At 40.9% G+C, this 26,827-nt stretch overlaps 1 protein-coding gene across 5 annotated transcripts in view; it reads right to left on the minus strand.

The window, feature by feature from the left end:
• Nucleotides 1-26,827, minus strand: part of CHCHD6 (coiled-coil-helix-coiled-coil-helix domain containing 6) — a 109,660-nt gene that overhangs the window by 70,022 nt on the left and 12,811 nt on the right. For 3 of the 5 annotated variants that reach the window (XM_032698824.1, XM_032698823.1, XM_032698822.1), the window contains exons 5-6: nt 8,550-8,570; nt 3,072-3,155 (exon numbers count right to left, since the gene is read on the minus strand). In XM_032698824.1, the coding sequence (XP_032554715.1) occupies nt 3,072-3,155; nt 8,550-8,570 (105 nt within the window). The remainder of the gene's footprint in view (nt 1-3,071; nt 3,156-8,549; nt 8,571-26,827) is intronic. The other 2 variants (XM_032698827.1, XM_032698826.1) reach the window with 1 other exon arrangement.

Consider the following 26,827-nt stretch of genomic DNA (forward strand, 5'->3'; position numbering starts at 1 on the left):
TCAGTTCTGGTCAATACATCTCAAAGACAGAGCTGCAAGGGGGAAAGTGCCAAAAGACAACAAGTAGAATGAGAAACCTGGAAAAAATCATTCACACAAGCAGATGCTGAAAAGGTAAGGACTGCTCAACTTAATGGGAAGGTAAAAGAGGGAAGAGAAGTCTACAAACAGTGAGTAATTAGAATTCCTTTTATCTCTTTCAAATAAAGGATATTAAATGAGAAAAAAAAGTATTTGCAACTGGTAACAGAACTTATGAAGTATATAAGTTAACCTGTGGCCCACGCTGCCACACGATGTTGGAGGCACAGAGCTGAACAGGGCTTCAGGAACAATGCCTGAGTCGCACAGAAGAATGGATGGCACTAATCCAAGTTCCAGAGAATAAAAATACTGAATGAAAATAAAACTCTTGAGCAGGGCATGTGTCAGCCTCCAACTGACAACAGTTAGGAAGACTATTCTCAAAGCTACTCTCGCAGAAGTTTTCTTTGTGGTTTTGTTTTGGTGAGGGGTTTTTTTTTTGCTTCTTCCTTCAAAGCCTTTACAAACTGACCACTGTCAGAAGAAACAGGACAGTCTCCGTGTTTGATTCACTGCAGCAGCTCTTATGTTGTAAGGAGTATGTAACACAATTGCTCTTAGAATCCTACCGGGAAGGTACTTGGTTTTTAACATCAATAGCTCAAAACATTCTTCAAAAACAAATCTTTAAGTCTCTTACTGTTGAATTTTGTTATCATGCAGAAGTGGGGACAAAGCCAACATGGACACAGCAGGGGATGAGAGAGGGGAATTCCTGACAGCTTGATCCTCAGAAGGAGAAATTTCAGCTTGCTAACTCCACGCTGAGCCATCACATCCATTCACCCACAGCCAATAGTTCCAAACTACCAGCAACCACATTCCAAGTGACCATCCCCTCTTAAAACAGCCAACTTCTATTTCAGAGCTCTTTCCCACCTCATCCCCTTATTGACAGCTTTTTTCTAATATAGACACACATATACACAGATATATAAAAATATATCTAAGCCTGAGTTGGAAAGCTTTAGCACAGTGGAAGGAAAAATAAATAAATAAGTGTCAAGGTCTGCGTGTATTCAACAAATAAAAGCAGAATTATATAAAAGCAACAGCTAATAAAAAAGATTGTTCTGCACTGCATTTTCCATCTTTCCAGCCATTATAGGAATAAAATTATCCACAGAGAAGATCAAAAACCTTTTTCAAAACTAATACAATTAAGCTTTATTACACTGTTTCAAGTACATTTCTCTCCTCTCCCTTCTAGCCCCCACCACCTCCCACTCCAATCCAGACTAACGGTTGGAGGCATTCTTCTGTTTCATTACCAGCAAAACACTAGTGTTTAAGGGTCAGAAACTATCTAATGTTTCAAGAGAGGAAAGAAAAAACCTGTTCTTTTTATCTACTTGCTTTTGTACACATAACAACTAGAAGATAGCTCCTCTGCAGCTCTGCAGTTTGAATAGGACTGCGGGCAAGCCACCTTACTCCCCCCGAGAAGATCCTGCACTAGAATATCCCTCTCATTGTTTAAAAGGGTGTCCCTGTAGCAAGGGACATGGACTTGAAAACACAAACCACAACAAAAGATTTCAAAAAGAGGACAATGAAGCCCAGACACAAACTTCTCCCCACTCCACTGTCCATAAAGGACAGACACACACACACAGGTTTTTCCCGCAATTTCCGCTTCATGAAACCAGATCCGGAGAGAAGAATATAATAGGAGCACACAGCATGGGACCAAGAAATTGCAAAAATCCCCTTTGCGTATGAACATATGGACAACTGTGATAATTAGAACGATAGCTGCTAGATTGTTTGCAATTTCACTGAACAATCCCCATTATCTAGAAATAGAATTTAAAATCCGAATGCAACACTGAGTGGTAGTTTTAATAGTTTATTTTTAATGAACTGCGTGGATTAAAAGTGTTGCTAAACTGTATCATATGAAATTGCTCGTGGGCATGTTTTACCATCGATGGCTTAAAAAAAATGCTGCATGGACAATCACGGAGTAGCAGGGAATGAGAACAGGAATAGATATGCCAACAGTTTCCTACCATCTCTATAATCTGCAATTTTCCCATGTTCCATACTCACCATCATGCTACATGTTGGTAGTAAAGCTGATTGATTTCTCTATCTTTTTACAAGCTCCCTTTTTCAGAATTGTTTGCATTTCTTTTTAGTCACACAACACAACTACAAGTCGAATGTATGCAACTCCCTGTCAGGAGGTCTAATTGCTTCAAATTGGAGAAGATTATTCTCCACATTTATTAAAAAATAAAGACTACTTATAACATTATTTCATTTTGCCAGGAAGTGAAGAACACATTAGTTCATAAGGAACAGCATGGCTGCTCCTATTTTTATGGCATCAATTTTTAAAAACTCATCATGGTAAACAATTAAACAGAGAAGCAAATCCCACGTTTAGGGGAGAGATTCAAATCCCTAAATGGATTTTCAAAGGTCATTTCAGGCTTAAAAGATGCTTGACAGTGTCTCTTTAAATCACGTTCATTTCGAAGGCTTATCCAGCAAGAAGCAGGCAGTGCACTGCAGCACCATTCTTTGAACTGTGGGGCTCCCCAGAGAAAAATTAATATTACAACTTTAATTTGTATTTATAGCAAGATTTATATTGTGGTGTTATGGGTTTGGTTTTTTTTTAATTTAGGAAAGGATTTTTTAACAAAAGGAATAAAAACCAGGGCACTTGTTTTGCTTCAATTTAGCTTTCACCTAAACCCCATGGTGAAAAAGAAAACAGAGTTTGAACTACTAGAAATCTTCTTAAAAAAATCATCCAGTTAAAAAAAACCTTTATCTTTCAAATGCAAGTTGCTCAAAAGATTCATACAGCTTTTCCAGCACATATATAAGGGGTGGGGGGCAGACAAGACAGTGGGAGCTGAGATTTCCAGGTCTCAGCACAACCCTTCTTGGTTCTCTGCTCTTTGGATCCACACAGTTCCATGTCCTACCCCATCAGTGTGCAGAGGGCACAAATACAGACAATTTAAGCCTACCTTCCTCTCAATGCGGGCCAACTGCTCCTTATAGAAGGCCTCTTGTCGCTTCAACTCTGCCTCCCTGCCTTGCAGCTCCACAGCCTGGGAAGAACAACAAAAACAGCATCAGCAGAAGAAGAAATTAAAAATAAACAATGTGAGTGCAAGGAAAGCACGCAGGATGCAGACTGGAAAGAACTTTAAAAAAAAGAAAAAAAAATCACTGCTCAGGACTGGTGCAAGGCATCCCTCATGGTGGAACTACAAACCTTGAGTATTTGCAGCTCATTTTGGGTTATCCCCAGAAGTTTGAAATGCTCTTATTAGTATCATACTCAAACTCATAACCTTGATTTTACTACTTCTTATTAATTGGAAACATATGATTGTAACAAGGTGACACCTTCCTATTGCCTTTTTCAGAACTCCATCTTATCCATGTCTTTGTTTTTCTGTGAGTCATGACAGTCATTACTCCAGTGTTCTTCACCTTACCTTACAAAAATAAACTCAAATCCTCCACTTTATAAACTCTTGCCCCTTGGAGTGTCAGAAAGCTTCTATAGATTTAATACTTCCCCACAGCAGACATACATAGGACTACTCTGGTAATTAAGCACTCCTTTCACACACCCTCTGTGCATTCCCCATCAGCACCCTCAGAGTTCCTCTGGCTGGGTGCTGCAGACTCAGAGGGGAGATGGGTGTCAGAGAATTTCTCTTCCATCTTTCAAAGTACAAATGTGACACTCCAAAACAGCAAAGCTGGTATATAAGCTCTTGCTTCAGAATAACCTGGTCACCAACTAAAGAGTGCTCAATTTAAAAAGTCTGTGTGGGTACAGCAATAAACTGTAGCCCTCTGGTTCTTTACACCCAGCACCACTTCATTGCATTCCCACCCCAAAACTGCACTAGCATTAAGGAAACATGGCATTGATGGAATTGAATCAAAAACTTTTAAAGTTTAAAAATAACAAGCAGCAATAGCAAGATGAATAGCACTTGTTCTTCACTGCCCATCACACCCCAAAATCTCTGGGGCCACACAAGTCATCACCAGGCAGAAGACCTTTCAAAAACAGAATGAGTAGCCTGTTTAACATGGACATAAACCCTGCCAATCCATAACACCCCAGCAGCATTGCTCTTAATTTCTAATGATGGTACAACCACAGAAAATGCTGGTCCAATATGATTAAGCAGCTGGGACAGAAACATCCCTGTGGGCTTAGACCTGTCATTTTATGGCCAAAAGCCATTGCTAACGAGAAAAATTACATCTGAAAGCAAGTTACTGTGCATGTCCTTCTTTCTGCTCCCCTGCTGATGGAAATACAGTGGTATAATAGGGTTTAGAAGAGATTTTAATTTAGGCAATGAGGGTGGTTGATAAGCAAGCAAGAAAAGGAGTACATAAAATAGGAGGGCTGTAGTGGTGTGGTGTGTGTTTCTGTTTGTTTTTAAAGAAAAATAAATATTTTGGGTTCTGTGTTTGCCATCCCAGACCAGGGAAACACACAAGCAGTACAGATTCATGTCTATTTCCTCTTGCTCTCGAAGACATTCAATTAAAAGCAAAATCTCTAGCTTTGCTTTAACCAGAGCTGCTACATAACTTCTCACCTGCAAACCAGCTGGAACAGGATGGGGAGAGGGATGAGAATGAGGTGCCCCATACATGTAGCCTGACAAAAGAGATATCATAGCAACAATAGGGGCAGTGATGCGTAGTTTCTAAGTGCCAAAATTATGACCATTTTCTGGTAAGAGAACCGTAGCTGTCCCTCTCAACCAATATCCATCTTCTCCACAGAGAAGGACTAAGCAACTTAAAATAAAATGAAACAGATGTAGGAAGGTGGGGTGGTCTGGTGGGTGACCAAAGGACCCCGATTCTCCTGTGGATTTTCTGCATAACACCCATAAAATCAGATTACTAAGCCAGTGACTTCTATTTCCTCTAAGGAGAAAATAAATAAGGGAAAGAAAAAAGAATAAGACAGTACTGACCCCTCTGCATGATTCAGATGGAAGGTGCTTTTCATGTGAAGGAAGGAACAAAGAAAAAAAAAAATCAAATGATGAATTCTTAAAAACTCAAGAAAGCTTCCTTTCAATCTAAATAACTTCATTATGTGGTAGTGCTAGTCACTTTGGGATAACAGACTATTCTGGAAGCTCAAAACTGATATTGCAACAATACAGGTGGGCAAGAGGCTTCATTCTGTATCCACACACTCACTCATGTTTTCAACCCATGAGCTTGCCTGACCTTGTTCACCAAGAAATTCGGGATATTTATCCATATGACACCTCTGGAAGGAACACCACCCAAATACCTAATCTCTCGAGTAAGGTGCTGAACTACATGATGACAAAACCCATGGACTCTCAAGCAAACCTCACTGGAGCTGGCATGCCCCCAGTGAATAATTTCTCCATACCAATGCACCCTGCAGCAGACAGACATTCTGTGTGCCACTTCCCTTGGGTCTCACAAAATTGATGCCAAAGAACCAAATCTGGATCTCCCAACTGCAGACTACAAGGTTAGAATTCTGCCTATTCTTCCCCCTAAGTAATTTCTCCCATATTATCCTCCACTATGTTCTACTTGTCGCCCATAATGTGTGATGAACCAGCGGTTGCAGAGAAAACTTGTACTTGCAACACAAACATATTTTCGATGCCTTGCTTGTTTTCAAGAGCTGCTGATGTTTCAGTGCATTGAAGTACACTGAGCAATATTCCATTTGTGACAGATCTGCTTCAAAGTTGCTTTTTGTTTCCCTCTAGCCCCAGCTGTTATTACTAGAAACTTTAGTACACTTTACGATGGCTTTTGAAGTATGAACGGTACAGTCAGAGCATGTGTCATTTGAAATATTCACTGTTCCAAACTGGGTTAGGCAACCAGGGACATTCTGAATGAATATAGGATATTTATTAAGAGCTCCCCTAGTCCTGCTGCTTATTCCCTACCTAAAGTCAGAAGCCTGTGATGTCCCAGACAGAACTGTCTGCTATGGAGATGATTACAATTCCACAGGGGATTGAGATTGCAGGTGCCAAACAAAGCATTAGATACACTTTTCACAAAGAGGCCTTTAGAACTAAAGGAGGAAGGAGAAGGGAAGACATGCATGATAACACACTGGTTTGAAAATCAGATATCAGAAAGCTGCATTTCAACTTCCACACTGCAGAAACACCATCGGAGTTTGAACACATTAAGCAAGAGCTGACCAAAGCCCAGAGACAACATCTAAGCTGTGTAGAACACAGTAGGAGTGGGATGTCCAAGAAGTATGAACACAGAAACAAAAGAGAGAGAGGGAAAGAAGAATGTACTCAGCTATAAAACACAGAAATGCAGCCAAAACTTAAAAAAGTACCCTGGGACATATTTGCAATTGGCCACTGTTCTCTGTACAAAAGCAAGGTATAAGATATATTCAAGAAATGCTCAAAAAGCCCCTGTGATGGTGTCAGAAGTTACAAGCACTCTTACAAAGCATTCTTACAAAAGGACAGTGAAGGCATACTACTGACATGCTACTAGAGCTTCCATGGGCATGGATCCATGGACTGGTTGGAGGCTCTTTCAGATTCTTCCTCTGCTTTATCTTTATACCTTTTCCACAGCCCAAAGTTACGCAGGTTATCTCAGTGCTGCTTTGAACAGAGACAAAGAACCAGGGCAGAGTCACATGCAATTCTCTGCCTCCTTCTCTCCCTTTATCAAGTAATTCTTTTAGAAATAAACTGTGCAAGCACATTCTAAAGCTATGCATTACATACTGACTCAACTGAAGAATTCAAGCACTGGCCTGCTCGCTGACAAACAGGCCAAAAGAAATATTTTACAAGCCTCCTAATTGAGGTAATGAAATAATATTGGTTCATTCTCTATGAACAAAGCCAGACACTCTTAGCCTTGTTCTGAACTGACACCAACATGCCACAAATGAGACTGTGCAACCAATCTTCTAGACCTGGGCTTCACTCTAGCTACAGCCATTCCTAGATTAGCTTTGGCTTTGCCCTCCACAAAATATCACCAGATTTTTATTATTTTTAATAAAATAATAAAATAAATAAATAATAATAATAAAACTAGGAAGGAAATCTGTGGGGAAAAAAAAAGGCTTCTTGGCAGGGTCAGATGACAGTAGGGAATGTGGCACCCAGGAATAAAGTGCAGCAATAGCACAGCCCACAGCTGACTGCTACCATCAGGTTGTCTCTCTCCACAACACTGTCGGGATTCTGGGATTTGGGGAGAGGGCATGGAGAAGACTCTACTGGAGGACAAAAAAAAAAAAACAAAAAAAAAAAACACAACCAACCCTCTCTCCGCAAAGGGCAGCTCAAGCTAGAAGGAAAGATCCAAACCTCAACCTATAAAGAACTTCCTCAAAGGTAAGTCACAGAATTTGACAAGATTACTGCAAAAATATTTATCATCCTGGTAAAATGCTTCCACCACTCACAGACAAGCTAGTGAGAGGATGCCTAGACAATAAGTCAGAAGCAGAGAAATAAGCTACAAGGATAAAGGAAAGGTCCTTAAATCTATCAAATGCCTAGCTTCTACATCATCCTGGTTTTGCTGAGAGGAGTTATCAGCTTCCCCAAAAGGTACCCAGTAACATCCCTGCAGCAGCACAGCAGAGATGTTTTGGCTGGGCACCTCACCTTGCCCCACTTCACAACTGCAGCTTCTAATACCTCATGCTTTCCCAAGTCTCTTCCAGTCCTGGTAGCAGCCCAGGTGGCAGGGGAAAAACACAGATGTTATTAAAGATCTCAAGATGAGAAGAAGGAATTTACAGCAATTCACTGAAGAACAGAGCTAACTCCAAAATTAGCTAGCTGGCATGTTCCTGACCAAGTCTAAAGGGAATGGCAGAGCTGAAAGGGCAACACTGAAATAGTAAGAGGCAGTTTGTGCACTTCGTGCCTGAGACTAGAGCAGAACTTTACAGTGAAGCTTGTAACGGGCAAGTAACCATAGAGGAGCCTTGATTCAAGCTCCACTGGCACCAGCAGAAATATTACCATTACTGTGGAGCTGTCTGCAATTGTTACTCCAGACACACGAGGCCTACAAAATCACTGGTTTTTTGTCCTACCTCTCATTCTCTTGAAGGCAGGTGACTGGGTTTTGTTTTAGAATGCAGATGCAACCCAGTGCCTTAAAAAGCAGTACCGGTGTAACCCTCATTTCCTCCTGTTTCTGCTGCTCCCTTAGCCAACAACACACATCACCAGATCAAGTTCGGTTTCAGCAGCTGTAAGCTACACAAAAGGAGCCAGTGAAAATCTTTATGGAGGAAATAATATGCAATTTTCTAGCTGAACACCTTTTAAAATGTAATGACAGAAAATAAAATCCTGCATCTGTGCTCAGCAATAACAATCTGTACGCGTGCAGTAACAACATGACACTTGGAATAAGCAAGATCCAGACAAAAAAAAAAGAGAGCTTACCCAGGCGTCCAAATCCGCAGGCTTGGAATAAAGAGAGCGCAAAAGGGAAAGGAAGGGAAAGAGAAGAAAAAGAGAAATCAGTGATTTATGGAGGCCGCCTGCTGCTGTGCAATATAGCTTTTAGGATGACAAGTTTAGAAAAGTCCCTTAAAAATGACAAGCATCTTAGGCAATGCAGTGCTGTCCCCTGTTGGGAACCGTGCTGTTAAAACAAAACAAAAGCACACGCGCCCCCAAAACCAAAGCTAAGTCCCCACAGCCTACTTCAGGATCCCCATGTAGGGTGGGAGCTAAGCAAAGGCAGCTGGAAAATAGCCAGTTCCAAGGAGCCATACAAGGTGCTGTACAATGACAGAGATGTCGATATACACAACATGTAACATGGCAGTGCTCAGCAGACTCAAAAGGAGGTTGTCACCAACTGTGCTGCTTCCAATTATGTGCAAAAAAACAAGTATCCTTTCGCAAGTGCATTTTTAAATGCACAAGCTGACCTACATAGCAAGTCATCTTCTTCCATGGACAATTTCAAAGACTGCTTCCTAACAGAAAGCCAGCTGCTGATCAGATTTCCAATCAAATCCCCCTTCATAGGCAACTGAACACATCTTTAGTGCACAGTTCAAACCTCTGTCAAATCCGAGCTGCCTCCACCTGCTCCTTCTTTGTCCACAAGTCTACTTAATTGTAGAAACAAGCAGAAAAAGCAGGCTGCAGCATTGCCTCTTCTTTACTTATTACTACTTTTTACTTTCACAGTTAACCCAGCAGCAGCAAAGCAAGTACAAGATGATAAACATTTCACGCCCATAACCACCTCCTTCTGAAGCCAAGGCATTTATGAGGCAGGTACAGCTCTCATTTGCTGTCAAGGGCTGCAAGCCTTCTCTGCCTCTCAGGACTGCCTTCAATCAGAGCCCATTTGCTAAGCAGGAACTTCAGAAAGACTGGCCTTCTTTATTATGATTATTTATTTGAGGGGAGTTGACAGGGCACGAGGAACTTTCCTCTTGGTCATAGTTCAGTGCCAGAGGGAGCAGATGGTGGAGGGTAATATGTTTATGGAATCTGCCATCATTTTAATGGCACAGAGGAACTACTTCAGGAAACCGAGGGGTGATGTGTCATCAGCTATGGGTGTCATCCATCCTCATCCTTTGCAACAGTTCAGAGGGCTGGAACTCACCATCTACAGTTCAGCTGGGGGAAGCCAATTCCCCCCTTTCTGCAGACAGGTTTGATATAGCAGCAAGTCCATGGCCAAACAAACCAGTACACAACAGGTGTTCACTGGTAATCACTGAACAATCTTGACAAAAGCCTGATTTGAATAATATTTTTCTTCCTGATGATTTTTACAGTCAGGACAGATGTACTTAGTTTTGTTTTTACATTTTAGCAATTGCAAGCCTGTCCATCCTCAGCAGATGGACAGGAGGAACACAGCACTCTTTATGGTGCCTGTTATTATTTCAGCAGGTAGGTCATGCACACCACTAACTCTTTACTGGATGTACATCTGTCATCCCTGGGTGCCCAAGCCACGAACTGACATTCCTGGTGGACAAACACTTGCATGACAAAATGAACCCAAGGTACTAAGCGATACTGGATATTTGCTGAGAAGAGAGCAAGGAGAAGGAATCAGGTGCCCCATAAGATACAATGCACAGCTGCAGATTTGGGGTTTTAGAGGAATACAAAAGTGTTAATAACCACAGGGCATCTCTTCTGCAGGTACTGCCAAAGGCTTTAATTTTGTCAGCTTTCAGGAGGGGGGAAAATTATTACTCCAAGAATAGACAGATACACTCCACTGAATGAAAATAAGAAAATTAAAATGTGTACATGCAGTAGGACACATTGCTGCATTGGGAAAAAAATAACTACATTTGGAGAGAAGCACAGACTAAATAAAATACAGTAATAAAATAATACAAAAACGAAAACTCTAGAGGGTTCCTGGTTTAAGTTTTGCTACCTTCTAAGCATGTGCCAAGATCTCTTTGCAGACCTGAATTACCAGCTTTGACTGACAACAAAAGACACAGTTTGCTCACTAATATTTTTGAAGTTTAAGCAATCTGTTTAAGAAATGAGCAATATCTGGTTTCTTTGCTTCCTGACCAAGTGAGCTTCACTTCTAGTTCACAGATGGCAGCTTATGAGTTTTACAAGGGACACAAGTCATCTTTCAGCACCCTCGGTCAATACTTTTGAACTCTTCTGCTGAAAAAGAGAAGTCTTCCAGGTAACTCACTGGGTAGCACAGGAAGATGAATAAATACAGGACTTAATCACTTGAGGTCAAAATCGGATCAAGATATTTCTCTTAACTGTATCAGAGGCAAAAGGTTACTGAAAGAGGATCTCAGGCCAAACCAGCAACCCCATGTCCAAAGTATTCATACAAGGGGGAAAGATGACAGAGTCCACCCAGAGAAGACTCTGACTGAATATGGGAACTATGCAAGTAATGCATCTGTGCTTCCAAAAATTTCACATCTGAGTATTGATTACTCAGGCAGGGGATGTTTTCCCATATAGATATCAACAGTCCAACCTCCAATGGAATCAAGACTACAGCGCTAAATTAGTGTTTCACTCATATGGACAATTCTCAGCATCTTTTCCCAAACCTATACACAACATCAACCCTACACATCAGGCACAGCACTCAGGTCCGTCATAGTCTGGGCAAATGTAAGAATGGCAGTGAGAAATCAAAACAGTTCTGGGATTGGTGGGGATGGAGGAAGGGATCAGTAGGATAAAATAGCAGCCTTAGCAAGGGCAATGCCTTTGTAACCTGACTGGAACCAGCTTCCCCCTTATGTCCATTGCCTTGCCAAAGTCAGTAACTCTGTCATATAACTCATTTCATTGCAGCAGGACCGATGACTTGGGAATCCAGACTACCAGCTTGGTGGAGATCTTCTACTTAAGAACTCAAAACAGAGTATTTTTAGGGGCACTGCCAACTTTAGGAGTGGAAGATAGAGTGGGAGATGCAAGAAATGAGAGGCAGCAGGTGCCCAAAACCCAAGACAGCTGCTGGTGACAACTTTAGCACTCATGTCAGTATCTGAAGAGCTCTGCAGCACATATTCTAGCATCTTGATGACCAGACTTCATCACTGAATGAGCAAAGAGTCATTTCTTCTTAAAGCAATAATCCACTACTAAACTTGTCCACAATGATAGGAATTAAAGCATTTAAAGAATATCTAGACCTTCAGTATCCACTCCAGACCCTTAAACTCTTCTAGTTTAGTGAAAAAGTGAAGCAGTATCAATATTAAATGTAATGAGAATCTGAGATGTAACCAGCTGACAAGGGAGAGAAGCAGGAAGAGACACTGAACAGCAATCAATTTTGAGGAAAGGCTGTGATGAAATTGTTCAACTCTAATGTGTACAGAGCATACACAATTCTATAAACATGAAGATGGGAAGCAGCCAAAAAACCCTTTGCCCTTTTATGATTCAGGGACAACTGCACTCCTAATACTTATGGTACTGCTACAAATAGGTTTGCAATGCCGACAGTTGATGGTTTTCATTTAAAACAAAATAAAGAGAAAGCTATTTTATAAAATCCAAAGTAAACCATCTGCTTTCATTGCTTGCTTTAATACTTCAGCCCATTTCCACATTCTCCTTTTCCCATCACCACTTCTATACATGCATACATACAGTTTTCATTTTGTACGCTGCCAACAGACAAGGCATTCAATGTCTATAGAAATCTTGCAGAGCAGAGCCTCTCTAGAGATGTATGCTCAAGATGCTTATTTCTGATAGCAGGTGAGTCAATGACTCCCTTTAAATTTTTACCTCCTTGCTTAAATTCCTACTCTGCCTGTTAGACTTAAAAATCTCCAAGTCCCTGACCAATTTAGCACAAAAAAAACCCCCAAAACAACCAACCCTCAAGTGAGGGCATCATGAAATTCTGTATTAATTATGACTTCCTATCCCAGAACATATTTCAGACCCTACTGAGTCAAGGAGGTATTTCTCAGAAAGCTAGAAACAAAGGCCACTCAACTCTTCTTGGATTATTTCTAGCTCATAATCATTAATACAGACTCCCATTACGTTAGCCTAAGGGTGGCATATGGCTTTCTAGGGATAGGACAGACGGGGGAAAATAACAGTTATGCATGCCTACATCCCAATCCCATTGCTGTGCATGCATATGGGGACGGAGCTTTCTCTTGCCAGATTCTTAAATACCAAATATATTAGCTTCCGAGTCAAACATAGTATTTCAAACACAACCACTGCTTTGAAAAAAAGTCAAGATGACATGCATAATCAACCCACATGCCTTCAAGCAGTAAAAATGATGAATCCTGTGAGTTGGGAAGGAATTCCCTTTCCACATTTGCTCCCAGACATTACATGCAACTTTTACCTGCCTCTGACCAAAAGAGATATTTATAGGCACCAGCCAATGGACACAGGTTAGCACAGTACAGTGAATACAAATTTCCTGCCAGGAGATTAGAAATCTATTTTTTTAATTTAAAAAGATACCTCAAATACTATACAGTTTAAGAGAAATGCAGCTGACTTTGGATCTGCTTTTTAATACAGGTAAAGACTATCTTAATTATACAGCTGAGTAAGAAAATTCTTGAAAGCCTTCAGCCATGGTCATGCATCCTCTGTCTGTCTCTATGAATACCTCTGCAGGTGGAGAGTCAGGTGCACTTTCAAACATCATATTTTATGGTTTTACCCCCTTTGATAACCTTGTAAATTTTCCTGTTCTCCCTGTTCTTTCATCCCAGACATACACAAAACACACTTCACACAGCCTTACGGGGTTGGTATCGTTCCAAGGGCAGAATCCAAGCTACCAGTTGGCCAAGATGTATGTGGGAAAGACATATAGGAATCAACATTTAGTATAAATCACATGGATTCCAAAGCCATACTGAAAGGACCACAAAAAGCACGGGGGACTCAAGGTAAAATAAATGGTCCGTGCAAGTACACATACACAATCATGCTTGCATTAAGGTGTTACCCATGGAGTGAAAACACGTGGAAAGAATAATCAGAGACTTCCCAAGGAATTAAAAAACACAGAAATGAGAAACTTGACTACTACCTCCCTCATTTCTGTGATCACTTAAGACACACAGTCAGTCAACACCAAATTTCCCTACAACCAATTCTGAAACCTCAGCCTTTGCTTGCAGCATCCCCCATGTTCTAGGTTATGAAAAGGCTGCCAATTAAGTTGCGGTTTTGAGCTACAGACAAAATGTCCACTAGAGACTCTGATTCTTGCTTCCAAAGCACTTGCAAACCACTGTGTGTTTTAGGGAGAGAATATACTGGCTCTCAAATACATGCAAGCCTCAGCTCCTTTCAAGGCTGTGATCAGAGGAAATGCTGCAAGGTTGCATCTTTTAATGAAGTCTGAGTATATCATAACAAAATCATCTGCAAAAGGAGGAGTGTAGATGCAGCAACAACAAGGATTTCAGGCTATTGTAAAACTGCATTCTTCATTTTTACATTGCAATCTCCGGGGAATGATCGTATCAAGAGCAACTTGCAAATCTATGTCACTGCCAGCAAAATGTTGATTTCCGTTTGATAGGACAATTTGCAAAGAGCAGTTTTTATATTGTGGAAATGCTTAACGCTTGTAAGAACTACAAGAACTCAAAGCTGATTCAATGACCATTTACTGGGCAATGCAACACACTCTTGCTCAAGGCAGATGGCCTGGAAAAAAATCAGGAGTGGGTGGAGATCATTCTCTCTTTCTATGAAGGAGCAGTACCTGGTAGTCTTATCAACAAGGACCACAAACCAGGTCTTGCTGCTGTCGAGAAGAGGAAGGCATAGACTGGGTGCAGCAGGAAGAGTCAAGCAGTTTGAGGAACTTTCCTTAGGAAAAGAAAACAACATTTTGCTCTCAGTGAAGCTTCTGAAGCTCAAAAAAATGATGCCACATGCTAAGGAACCAGAGAAGTATTTACTGCTGGACTTTTTAATCAAAAGCAAGAAGCTTGAAATTTAGCTTTAAAATAGTGTATGCTCTAAATATAGCTCTCTCAGGTCATCTGACTGCTAAGACTCATGCTTCATGAGTCTGCAAATTGAAAGAGTCAATCCAGCACAGAGTATCACAGAAGCCCAAAGACAGATTGCTATATTTATGGTAGTAGATACTATTTACAAACATATCTCCACTCTGTTTGGTCTGTAATTATAGTTGGGGCATATACAATCATTTACTTTCTGTAGACTCCTTTGGTATGCCACACCTCCAAAGTCAATCAAAGTAATTTTAAGAACCTGTTGATTGATTTATTGATCAAATAAGTTTACCAGTGCAATAGACTGGAAATAACCAGACAGGCAAGTGATCTGATAAATATTCCTGGAGACTAGTTGCTATAGGCACTGAAAGTCAGCAGAAAAGAAACCCCTGAAGGTAGGTCCAGGCTTTTTTTAGAATCTCTATTAACTGTTGGCCCTAAAGCTTCATTCCTTATGCAGACTGGCTTGGTCAAGTGCACTCCCCAAACAAATATTTGAGATAACTCTGTAGAATCCAGTGTTAGCTATCAAATTCAACAGAAGCAATCAGTTAAAGTTCAGCTCCTATTGCCAGAAACAATGTGACAAGAAAGGGAGAGTGCAGGGTGTTATATGTGGTTTGAGTCAGGAAGCAAATACTTCCATCTGATCAAGGGCATGAGATGGAAGAAATGCATGAGGAGGATCATCATCCACAGGCAGCTTCCAGTGCTTGGGGCTGTTTTCTGGTGCTCCTGTGGTGAGACTTCACCAAAGCTTTCACCAAGCTCCAACTGCAAGAAGCAGATTATGCCCCTGGCCAGCACTGAAAACCATAAACTCATCTATCAAGCATTCACTGAGATGGCCTATTTTTTTTTTCCTGTGGATTTAATTGCGATTTAATGAGGCTTCCAATGAAACATGTTGGCAGCTTATCATAAAAATAAGCTGAACATAACTTGTACTCCTTTTACACTGTCCATTTAGTTGTGTGAAGAACTGTCATCCAATTCAAGCGAGTGGCAAATTAGGCTTCAACTCTGTTGCACAGGTGTGGTTTCCTAAGAGGCAGAGGACAGGTGCACTAACAAATCAGGAGGCAAAAGAAAAGCTTGTATTACTATTATCATTTGTACAATATTTTAGTAATCTTTTGGCACTGTGGTTTTGGAAAGTTTACATTTATCCCCAGAACAAAAGAATTAAATGTCCATGGATGTCAATAGCTTCTTCCACAAGAATAAAATTACAGCAGGAAAAACACAAGTTCAGGTTCAGACAGAATAAATTAGCCAGATCAAATTCACAACCTCTCATAACCTCTCAACATTTCTGAAAATAAATGCCTCACTTAGCAAAACAACCTTTGAAATAAACACCTTTAAATGCTTATTTATCTCATAACATTATCCTTGCTGCCTGTCATATATTATATATTGCATCCATATAAAAATCGAAAGAAAAATCCACTCAAAGAAACCGACGCTCCAGTGCTCCCTTTTCCATTTAAGGTTGGTTATACATGCACAGAGATCTTAAAACATTTTAAGGGATGAAGCTCTCCTTCTCATTAGTACCACCATCACGTTGTTCTGATCTGTGGTCATATAACCTTTTGCACCTTTTCACTCTATTGAATCAATCTCCCCTGGCAACTTCTGGTGTGGCACTCCGCTCCCCCTGCCTCCGGCTCTTCTTCCCTCACTAATTCTGTGTTCAGAACTGTGAAGCACAAAATTAGACGTTTCAAATTAAGCAAGGAGAGAGAATGAGAGAACCTTATTAAATCAACATTAGCATCAGAGTGTCTTTAAAAGAGAAACTCAATTGCAAAATATTACTTGTCTCTGTAAAGCTCTTTACATTGACAGAAATGAGACAGGCGGCCGCTGAGATCATGTTCTCCGTTCCCCACCGTCCTCCTCACGCCGGTCACAGTGCCCGAGCAGTAAGCACAGGATCCTTTTCAGACCACAACCCCCAAGGAAGCAAAGTCTACCCTGAACTCACAAGCACTGGAATTGCCAAGTAAAAAAGGACCAGATCTACTAGTACGATGTTGGGGAAGAAACACACAACAAATAGGACACTAACACACCAAAGCAGACTCCCTTCTCCTCCCAGGCTTTCCACAACACTGGTTGTTCTCTCAACTCACATTACAAGTTACCATAAATTCTTTCTTACAAGGCAAAGAGCCATTGCAAGCTTTAGTTTCCATTCTCAGTCTCCAAAAATCAGAATTACTGACATGATGGTGATGATCAGCATATTTTGTTCCAAAACACCTTAACTTCCAGAATGCAAACCTCCACTTACTGGCCTGATATCCTTAAACTCCTTTCCAAGATAAATCACTGGAGTATCATACCATTCCCACTTGCTGGATAATTAGATGTGTTGTTAAAGACAGAAATCATCTCTGAGCCTGCACAGTCTTTAAACATGACTGTCCCTTGGCATTTCTTGACTAAGAGTTGATTACTTGTACCTTGTGCCAACAGGAGTGTACACACCTTACACCGTTGTACAGCAGGCTCCAGACTTGTCTGTCGAGTGCTACCTAAACCAGGGAGTGTCTCAGCAGTATCCTGTAGGAAGGGTTTGCAATGTGTGCTGCTACAGAGTCCTACAGAAACAAATCCTACTGAAAGAGTTTAAGTACAAAAATACATATTTCAAAACTACTTCAATTAATTAAAATTAATGTTTAGAGTACCCATTCAGCTCGAGAATATTATCCTAAGGAAAAGTGACATGAAACTAAAGCTCAGTTGCTGATGACAAAACAAAGTTTTCAAAGCATTTTGGGGAAAACAGACACTACCCAAACAGAAATGGAGGTTGAAGCTTTTGATCTCTCTAGTCTTACCATGCAATGGAAACTTATGTATCAGCCAGACACTACTGAAAACTTTGCATTTTGCAGGCAGGTTTCTAAGTGCAGATTCTCCATATCAATAAATGGTATTTTGGGAAGCCAGGGGTGCTGGCAGCTCCAATACCTCTTCAGAGCTGTAACAAAAGTGACCACTTCCCCCCACATGCCTAAATGCCATTAACTGAACAAAGTAGTTCCTACACCAAAGTTAAGACAAAGTGCACCAGGGAAACAGGAGGAGGAAGATACAAATAATACCCCCAGGAACTAGCAACAAAAAGCTAACTTGATTGTTAGAGCGCTGTCTATTCAACACCCTTGTTTTATAAAATGAAATGCTTCATTTTCACCTCAAAGGGCAACAGCAGCAATACAAGACTGCTTGGAGCTTTCCAAAATGAAAGGGTCAGATGAAAACAAGCAATTTACCATTCAATTATAAAAGCTGAAAAATGGGGAAAACAGAAAAGCCGGAATGAATCAGTGAACTTGCTGTCCCGGGGTTGCTCTCGCTGCCTCTCCAGACTGGTAAAATGTCTTTACCAAAACATACCCAAGTGTCAACTAGATGCCTTTCTTCCAGGAAAAGACCACACTAAGCAAAAACTGGAAACATCTTTTTTCCTGTTCTCTGCTGCATCTAATTTTCTTCGAGCCTTTCCCTGGCAGTCTGACACAGAACTACAAGTGGCTCCCCGTTGCCTTCAAGTCACATCCCTTGCTTTTGTAGGGGTTATCACATCACACCTTTAATACAGTAGGACAGTAACTATAGTAATCAAAGTAATTAGTTTGCATTCACATGCCAAACACTTTCAGCTCTTTAATGTCTCCATTCTGAAAAATTTTCAGGAAACAATCAACTTGTACAAACCACACAAAGCGTAGAACTAAAAGAGCAAGCAGGGCAGACAATTTCTGTGCAACTTCCACCATCTAATTCTGTTTCTTATAAATCATAAGTCAGTTTGATAGCTTAGCATATACCAACCCCACAAGCAAACAATGAAATACATAGATATTTAAAGTCAATTATAACTGAAAACTGAGAAAAGCTTTAAAAGAAAAACAAATATTTGAAAATGGAAAAAAGGATAAAGAACTAAACTACCAGAGGGTTCTGAGGGATTTTATTTTTGTTTGCTAAAAATGCACCACACTATTCACCTTCAACAATCCCAGTGAATATCAACACATCATGACAACACTTTTTGAGATAACTACTATTCCAAGAAAACTGAAGCACAAGCAAGATGCAATAATTTGTCCTGATTCATGCAGAAAATACTAGACAGGATCAGGGCTGATAAGAGAGACCCAAACCACAGAAGAAACCAAGATTTTCATCATCCATGTATTTGAACAGATTACTGGAAGGAAAACAGTCACAGTGTACTGATGCTTGCCTGTTAATATCCTTCCAAGAGGGCACAATCAGAAAATTATCTCAAAAGATCTAAGTATAATGGAATGAATGGTTACACACATTTGAGATGAAGGGAAAGAGCTGGAGCAGCAAAAAAAGCAATCCCTATTTCATTCTGAAGTCTCTAAGGGACTCAGGAAGCAGCAGTGAATGGTGGAAAGCCATCCACCAAATCCAGGTAACTTATATTGCTTGCAGTGATTAACTCACCCCAAGTGTCAGCCTGCCACCTACTACTGTCAGATTGGAAAATCCACTGTAAGCACTGAGAGGATTCTGAAAAAGGGAACAGAAACACTGGAAAAGAAGGGGCAAGAAAGACACAAAACAAAGCAAAGAGTCACAGCAACCCTTTCTTTCAGTAGTAACTACTGGCTGCAGCACTTATCCCACTTCTGAGACATCAGTAAAATAAACCTGTCTCATCAGCACCCACTTTCAAGCAGCAAATCCAGAATTAATATTCACAGGCTTTGTGACTGACATAATTGCAATTTAAAGAGGGCAATTAATCATCAGCCACGCTGGCGGCTGACTTGCCAGGGTGGGATCCTTCCTCTCCACACCTGTCAACAAACTCACAGGAGGCAAAAGCATCCCATGCACACAGAGCCAGGAAGTGATGTTCTCCCTCTGACCCCCAGCCTCAGACTTTATAGTATATGCTATGGGGTTTGGTATTGTTTTTTCTCCCACACATGGCCCATCGGGATGATTGACCCACCCTTTCCTGCAGCAGCTCCCCCACAATGCCCAATCTTCCTTGCCACATGGATAAGGAATGCTTTCTCCATGTTGTGTCTCACTCATGTCAGCCAAGAGAACTGAGGAGGCAATGGAGCTCCATCACCTCCATCATGAAGCCCTTCTCATCTCCCATTTTTCTTTGTGACTTTGCATGAACTAATTTTTTTTTTTTAAGAGTAACATCTCATCCCATTCTTAAATGGAAACAAAGGTGAGAGTACAGCTCCAGAGAATCAGCTAACATAGGTAGATGATGGAAACATCAAACTTGCCAAGTGGGTTTTATAAGATGAGTCAAAAAACCACTAAGTCAGTGTTTACTTCTGTGCTCCTATGGGAAAGTTTTCAGACATATTGCAAACGAAACCAAAACCCCAAGCAACTTCTCTAGATATCTGTTCTGCCACTGTAAATTCTCTCTACGTGAGCACCCTTCGCTAGATGTGAAAGGTATTTCAACCAATAGCATTTAGAGAAAATTTGGAAATTTGTCAATGGTGTTCAGGTCCCCAGAAAGAATTAAGTTACTGTAGGGTGAATATATAACCCCTTGTAAGAGGTACAGTTCTTTCTGAGAGAAAGAAAGCCATCAAACTTACCACCATCTTATGCCAGTCTACTTATGTGGGAAGTACATAAACTACTATGGTGATAAATACCATAGAAAACAAGTATGAGATTGATGGGAAGACTTAGAGCTTAGCAAGCCGTGAGGTCTTCAAGTGACACACTTAAGACTATGTCCTTGGGCCAAAGAAAATATACGAGGTACTTCTAGGTCAAAGGAATCTTGCTCAAACAGGTGCCACTGCTGCCAGCCAAGCACAGTAGGGACTGAGGATACATGTTGTAACACAAGCTTTACAGTCCTCCCTTCCTCAGTCCTGCCAGTCAGCAAGCAAAAATTGCCTTCATCATAACAATACAGGAGAAGAATTCAATGCTTTCCTATGTGAAAAAAGTGCAATTTCAATCCTAAGAATTCAGTCAGGATAGAAGCTGGAGCACAATCACATATTGCATGTCTTGGTCAGAGTTCCAAACAAAGGTAGTTGACAGAAGCTCTCTTCCAGCAGACAACAAGAATAAATGACCTCATTTCCATCAGTTATAAGAAAATACACAAATTTTGCTTCCTCACACCATCCTCATTTCTGTGAGGTCCCTCTCAAGATTTGCTCTCTTTTTGACACATGCTCCAGGTGTTCTTCATCCACAAACTTCAGCGCATCATTGCAAGTTAAATGAGGTGTCTGTAACCTACTTCTCTCAGTTTTGTGAAACTAGAGAAGCGCAAAGCCCCCCTCAAGCTTTTTCTGCCTTCATTTTCAAAGGTTTTAGAAATATTTTATAAAGCATTCTATTCACAAACAGACCTTTACCTTTCAATGACACGGGTATTATGTTGCCCACATGCCCTCTGTTCTGACAGGGTTGACCTTGTCCTCTCCTTTAACAAAATCACTCCTTAACAAATGAGTGTGTGGTGTTAAAAAATAGCAGGTATTTCAGTCAAGTATGCATCTTCTCCCAGTGCAGGAGTAAATATAACAGAGATTCAGGGTATTTCCTCATAATGACTGGCTGGATCAATAATTTTTACTGGGCTCTTCTGCAACCCAAGAGGGTGTTTACCAAAAAGTCAGTAACAAAGCAGGGAGGGGGAGGAAAAGAAAAGATAAATACAAAGAATCTTCCTCATACACAAACAGGGCTCCTGGGCTCCTGCCCAGGATCACTGATGCTTCATTTCTTCCATTTCTTCAAAAGAAAAAGAAATACTTGTGCTTCCAGATTTTCCTAGCATCTCTATGCTTAATGCCTCCAATCAGCACTTGCTCACATCTTTATCTTCAAGCCCATACTATGAAGTTTTGATAAGCTTTTTCCTTCCCAACATCTCTCACTCCATACGGATAAAAGCCACTAATAGAAGACAGAGACCAAAATCCTTGCCTCTTCTATTGCCTACATTCAGCAATCAGCAACTGTCTGAGTATTGTGAGACCCAAAGCACTGCCGTGTATTACACACTTATCTCTGCAAAACCACACTGCACAAGTGACAACTTCCAGGCAGGGGGGAGGGGGAGTTGTGCAGCTTTGCGATAATTAAAGCATAGACAAGTGTCACTGCTGTAGATAATTATGCATTAGCAGTGAAATTACTTAATGGAATGAAATAAACTAAGCCAAATGCTTTGTTTTAAAGCAAATTTAGGGTCTGCGAAAGGTGTCCAACTGACAGCCCAGGGGAGCGAGAACGACAGTCCTCATCATTCATGAAAGCCACATAACCCCACAGCAGCCTGGCAGGCTTTCACCTCCACCCAGGAAAAGGGAAGCAAAGGAGAAGCTAACCAAAACTCCAGCCCCCCTGGTCAGTCAGGCTCTGATCCATCTGATCAGCACCCACACAGGGACCAGGTAGTCACCACGCAGAGAGGAACAACTGGCTGAGATAATTTCCTACATAAAGACACCAGCTCTGATGAAATGGATTAGTTCAACCCACAGGTCTTCCATAGCCCTTCCCCACAAGCAGCCATCAGAAAAAAAATTAACCTGTGTCAGCACAGACAACACTCCAACCACCAAGAGAAACAACAGGATAAGTAGGTACATGGTGCACAATGAAACCACCTCCTCCCACCAAGCCAACAAGGTCTTTCCCCATCCTCTCCTCTTGCCTCACCAATTGCTCACCTACACACACTCCCACCACTGCTCTTGTCTACATGGCTTCAACAGCATCATCCTGCTTGTTAAAACAAGGACTCTCAAGGTCAGTCAGAATTTATAAGGCAGCCATTTCATCTTTTGTGCTTCTCTGGCTACATTCCTTCCTAAAAGATGCTGAACAGGGGAGATTCTGCTGGGCCTGAAAGCCCTGCCAACACCAGGGCCAATTAGGAGTTTCAGGATGATGCATATTAAAGTTATTATGGGAGGCAGTTATGCAGCCAGAATAAATCTTAACTGAACCTTTAAGTGGTTTTTATAACTCTTGTTTCTCCTTCTTGAAAACAGATGAAAAGATACAAATCTCCTGCCTAAAAATCTGCAGGAATTCCAGTCAACCACCAACTTCACTCTCAAGAGAAGATTCTGCCCTCAAAGTAATGATTCATTTCATCCAAGGCCAGCTAGATCATCTTTATGTTTTAAACTCCAAATTACTCAAATCAGCCAGAAACTTAAAATATCAGTGAAGACTGACCTGAAATACTGCCTTTACAAAAGCACTGCAGATAAATTTCAAACTTCTGCTGAGAGAAACTCCTTTTTTTTTTTTTTTCAGTACAGGCCTTCTTAGTCTACGTAGTCTGATTGCAGACAGTCAAAGTAACACAGATATTATAGTCAACTTTTACAGAGCAGGTTTCATAGGCAGTCTAATTGGAAGGCTGAGGTGTAAGTCAAATCAGTGAATCCTAAAGAGGATCTGAGGAATGAAGGTAGTGGCTTCTGTTTTGATAGCAAGCACGAGATGTCACTAGGACAGCATCTGCCATCCTCTCCCACCATTTCCAAAACCAAACTTGCTCTCATCTGCAGTTATCTAACCCTCCCAGAAGCACTACGAGAAACCAACTACAGAGCTGAAGACCAAAGAGAAATCTGAAGTGGCTGAGAACACAACACATTTGTGGAGAAACCTGCACTGTCTTCAAAACAACCTTGTCCCCCCCTCTGCAGCCTGAACATGCAGCAACATCACAACTTGCCAGATCCCTGCATTGAGCATGAAAATGCCCCCAGAAGCATGGTCAGAAATGAAAGACAGAAAATGATCCAACGTACACCTCCAGTTTGTAAACTATGTCAACACATAGTGGCCTCACAACTCCAAACGATGACAGGACAATGGCAATGGTTTTAAACTGAAAGATGGCAAGTTTAGATTAGATATTAGGAGGAAATTCGGTACTCAGAGGGTGGTGACACACTGGCTCAGGTTGCCCAAAGCTGTGGCTGCCCCATCCCTGAAAGTGTTCAAATCCAGGTCGGCTGGAGCCCTGAGCAACCCGATCTCCTGAATGGCATTCCTGCCCATGGCAGAGGGCTTGGAACTAGATGATCTTTAAGGTCCCTTCCAACCCAAACCATTCTGTGATTCTACAATTTCTATAGAAATCAAAGAACTTCAAAAACTTAGGATAAACTAATCCTGAAAAATATTATGCTAACTCCTGGAGAACCCGGAGTCAGAATGAAAACAAATAAACAAAAACTTCGAGACATTTCATTGGTATGCAAGCAATTTGAGGGCTCAGCACTTCCCGGTCCACCCCTGGAAAGGAGCCTTCATGGGTGTCCCATCAGTGCCACCTTCAGGAAACACTCATGGCTGCTTTTCAAGAGCTCTCGACACTGCAGGAAAAAAGCATGAACTCAGAGAAGGCATCATCACTGGCATGCAACTGAGACGCACAGAAAAAACCTTTAGCTCCAAAATAAGAGTATGACAATGAGAATCATGTCCCAAAGAACCGTGGAGCAGAACACAGAGTCTGCAAGATCAATACACAGAGCAGCTGCTGCAACGAGCAGTGGTTTTGACCCCAAATAAGCTACATAATTCATCTCCCAGATTCTGCATGAGGTAGGTGATAGATTTTCCCCAGATCCTAAATTCAAAGGGATATTAATGAGGATATGCTGTTTATGGATTGTTTATCAGACTCCATTTGCACCATCGCCTTTTAAAGGCACACTTGAAATGCCAGCAAACTCCTTCCCTCAAAAATTATTTAAAAAAAAAATAGGCTATGAAAACTGCTATGAAAGAGGAAAGTTTCATAAGGATTCAGAGTCAGTAATGAAGTGAAAAACATATTGCACGGGTCAAAAAAGACATTCTAATATCATTTATTTATTTACACACACGCCCGCACAAGATGTACCTTAAGCCTCTGGACAGTATATTGACTTACCAGGGGATGACATGAATTATCAAGGAGGAAACTTAGCTCCAAATCAGTCTGCATCATAGTTCTTAAAATAGGCAGATGACTTGCTGAACTGCACAGTGAAGCCTAACCAAGCTCAACAGCAGCATCTGCTGGGCAATGAGCAGCTATAGGAAATTAGTTCAATTATATGATAGTTTACTACTTCTTCTTACAAAGATGTGGGTTTTTTACTGCAGTTTCAGAATGCCCAGCAAGACATATTTCTTGTGCAGAAAGCAGATGTAACTTCTAAACAGGTGTGCAAACAAGGTAAAATTTTGCCTGCGCTTGCACACAAACATTGTCAGAAAAATCTGTCATCTACCATTACCTGCTCACCAAGATACTTCACAGCAAAACACTGAAATTAAGGGGGATTAAAATTCCTCATATGCTGGAGCAAATTTCTTCTGTCTAACTGTTTCAATCCCATCTGAAGAACACCCATGGTACTCCTTGAGCTACTTCCTTTCCTAAGGGAACAGCCTTGCATTTGCAAGGCCTGAGGCAGCAAAGTATTTATCAACCACATTAGTCCCATCTACACAGAGGAGAATGGCAGCTAAGACCATTAGAGCTCCTTTCCCTCCAGGTGCCTCACCACATTCCCCATCAACCTCAGAAAATAAGCCTGCTAGGGCAGGATGACATTATTGGAGTAGGAGCACAGCTAATGGTCCCCACTTAATTTGGGCACAAACTGATACTCCATCCAGATTAAATATAATGAAAACTCTTATTTTTACCCCAGATACATGAAATTTGATTAACTACTTCTAAACTATTCTAAAGAAAAGAAAATGCAAGTGGTTGGCAACAGCTTCAAGATTGCATTTAGATGTTCAGCACTACTGGAACAAGGGCAGAGTGACCCAAGGAGTGGCTTCTGAACAACCATCAGATGGGAAAGGGCACCGATGTATCCCACTTCTGTTCCCAGCAAAAGAACAGTGTCAAATTCTTATTTGACCAGAGAACCATCTCTTTTTGCAGATTGCCGTTTAACAGGAAATCACAGGCAAGCAGGCTTTTAACAGAACTCTATGATAACCTTCAGTAGCACAAAGCTTAGAAAAATTACACTGCAAAATGCTGAGTCTTGAACAGGAAACAGCACAGTAGATGGGGGGACAACTTTTTAAATGACAGAAAACCATAGGCTGGACTGACATTCATTATCTTTAAAATTGTAGTTGGCTCTGCAGTTTAAAGCTCTCATACTTTTTCAAGTTTTGTACTTGGAACAAAATTCTTTTACCCTGAAAAATTGGGGAAAAGGGTTTAAGAGACATAGAAGCTTATTTTGAGTTGACATAAGCTATTGTTGTTATTGTTGTTGCTTTGGGGGAGGGTTTTTTGTTTGTTTGGGTTTTTTTTCAGGGTGCTGTTCTATTTTGTATGGTTTATTGATTTTGAGGGTTTGGTTGTTTTGGTTTGGGGTTTTTTTAACATACCTTTATTCCCAAAACCCCTTTTTCCACATCTAGCTGCTAAACTAGGAGAGCATATCATATGAAAATATAAAAAGGACTGCTCAGGTCCTCAGCTGGAAAGAGAACATCTTTTGTAAGGAGCCTTTTGTGTATTGGAAGTTTGGAAGCTGGGGGGTAGCCAAGAGTTTCAGCCTGACAGTGCCAATTACAGCTACAGCAAGATGAACCAAGGAATAAATCCATTCTGCTCAGAGGATGGAGAGAAGGGAAAAGAAGAGACATGAACCCATGTATTTGGGAAAAGAAAGGGGCTTGAAATCATCTGCTAGACAGGGAACCACTTTTTCCATAGCAAAAGCATTAGGCTGAAGATGCAGAGAATGTACATGGCAAGCTCTCAGTCCTAATTGGAAGAGCACTGGTTATTTAACAAATGTATCCTTAGTCTAATGTTCTATTCAAGAAAGTATTAAACTATAGAGCTTTTTTCTTTTGGACTGTAATTATACATAGCCCTGCTCTATCTGTCTGTTTGATCAATTTTTAGTCTTGACTCCTACTGCATCATCCTTCAAGTTTGCCCATTATCACAAAGTCTTCCAGGCTAATAAGGCTCTAAACCCCCAATGTAACACACAGACAGGAAAAAGAAATCCAGCTAACTCTAATTCCTTCCCTCCTTCATAAGCTTGCAGGTGTTCTATTTTCATAACTAAAAATCAAAGTCATCAGCTCATTTCCTTTCCCTTAGTACAGTCCCTTTCAAGAAGCTACTTTCCATCGTGT

The sequence above is a fragment of the Chiroxiphia lanceolata genome, chromosome 11 (assembly GCF_009829145.1).
Source record: "Chiroxiphia lanceolata isolate bChiLan1 chromosome 11, bChiLan1.pri, whole genome shotgun sequence".
NCBI classification, from domain to species: Eukaryota; Metazoa; Chordata; class Aves; order Passeriformes; family Pipridae; genus Chiroxiphia; species Chiroxiphia lanceolata.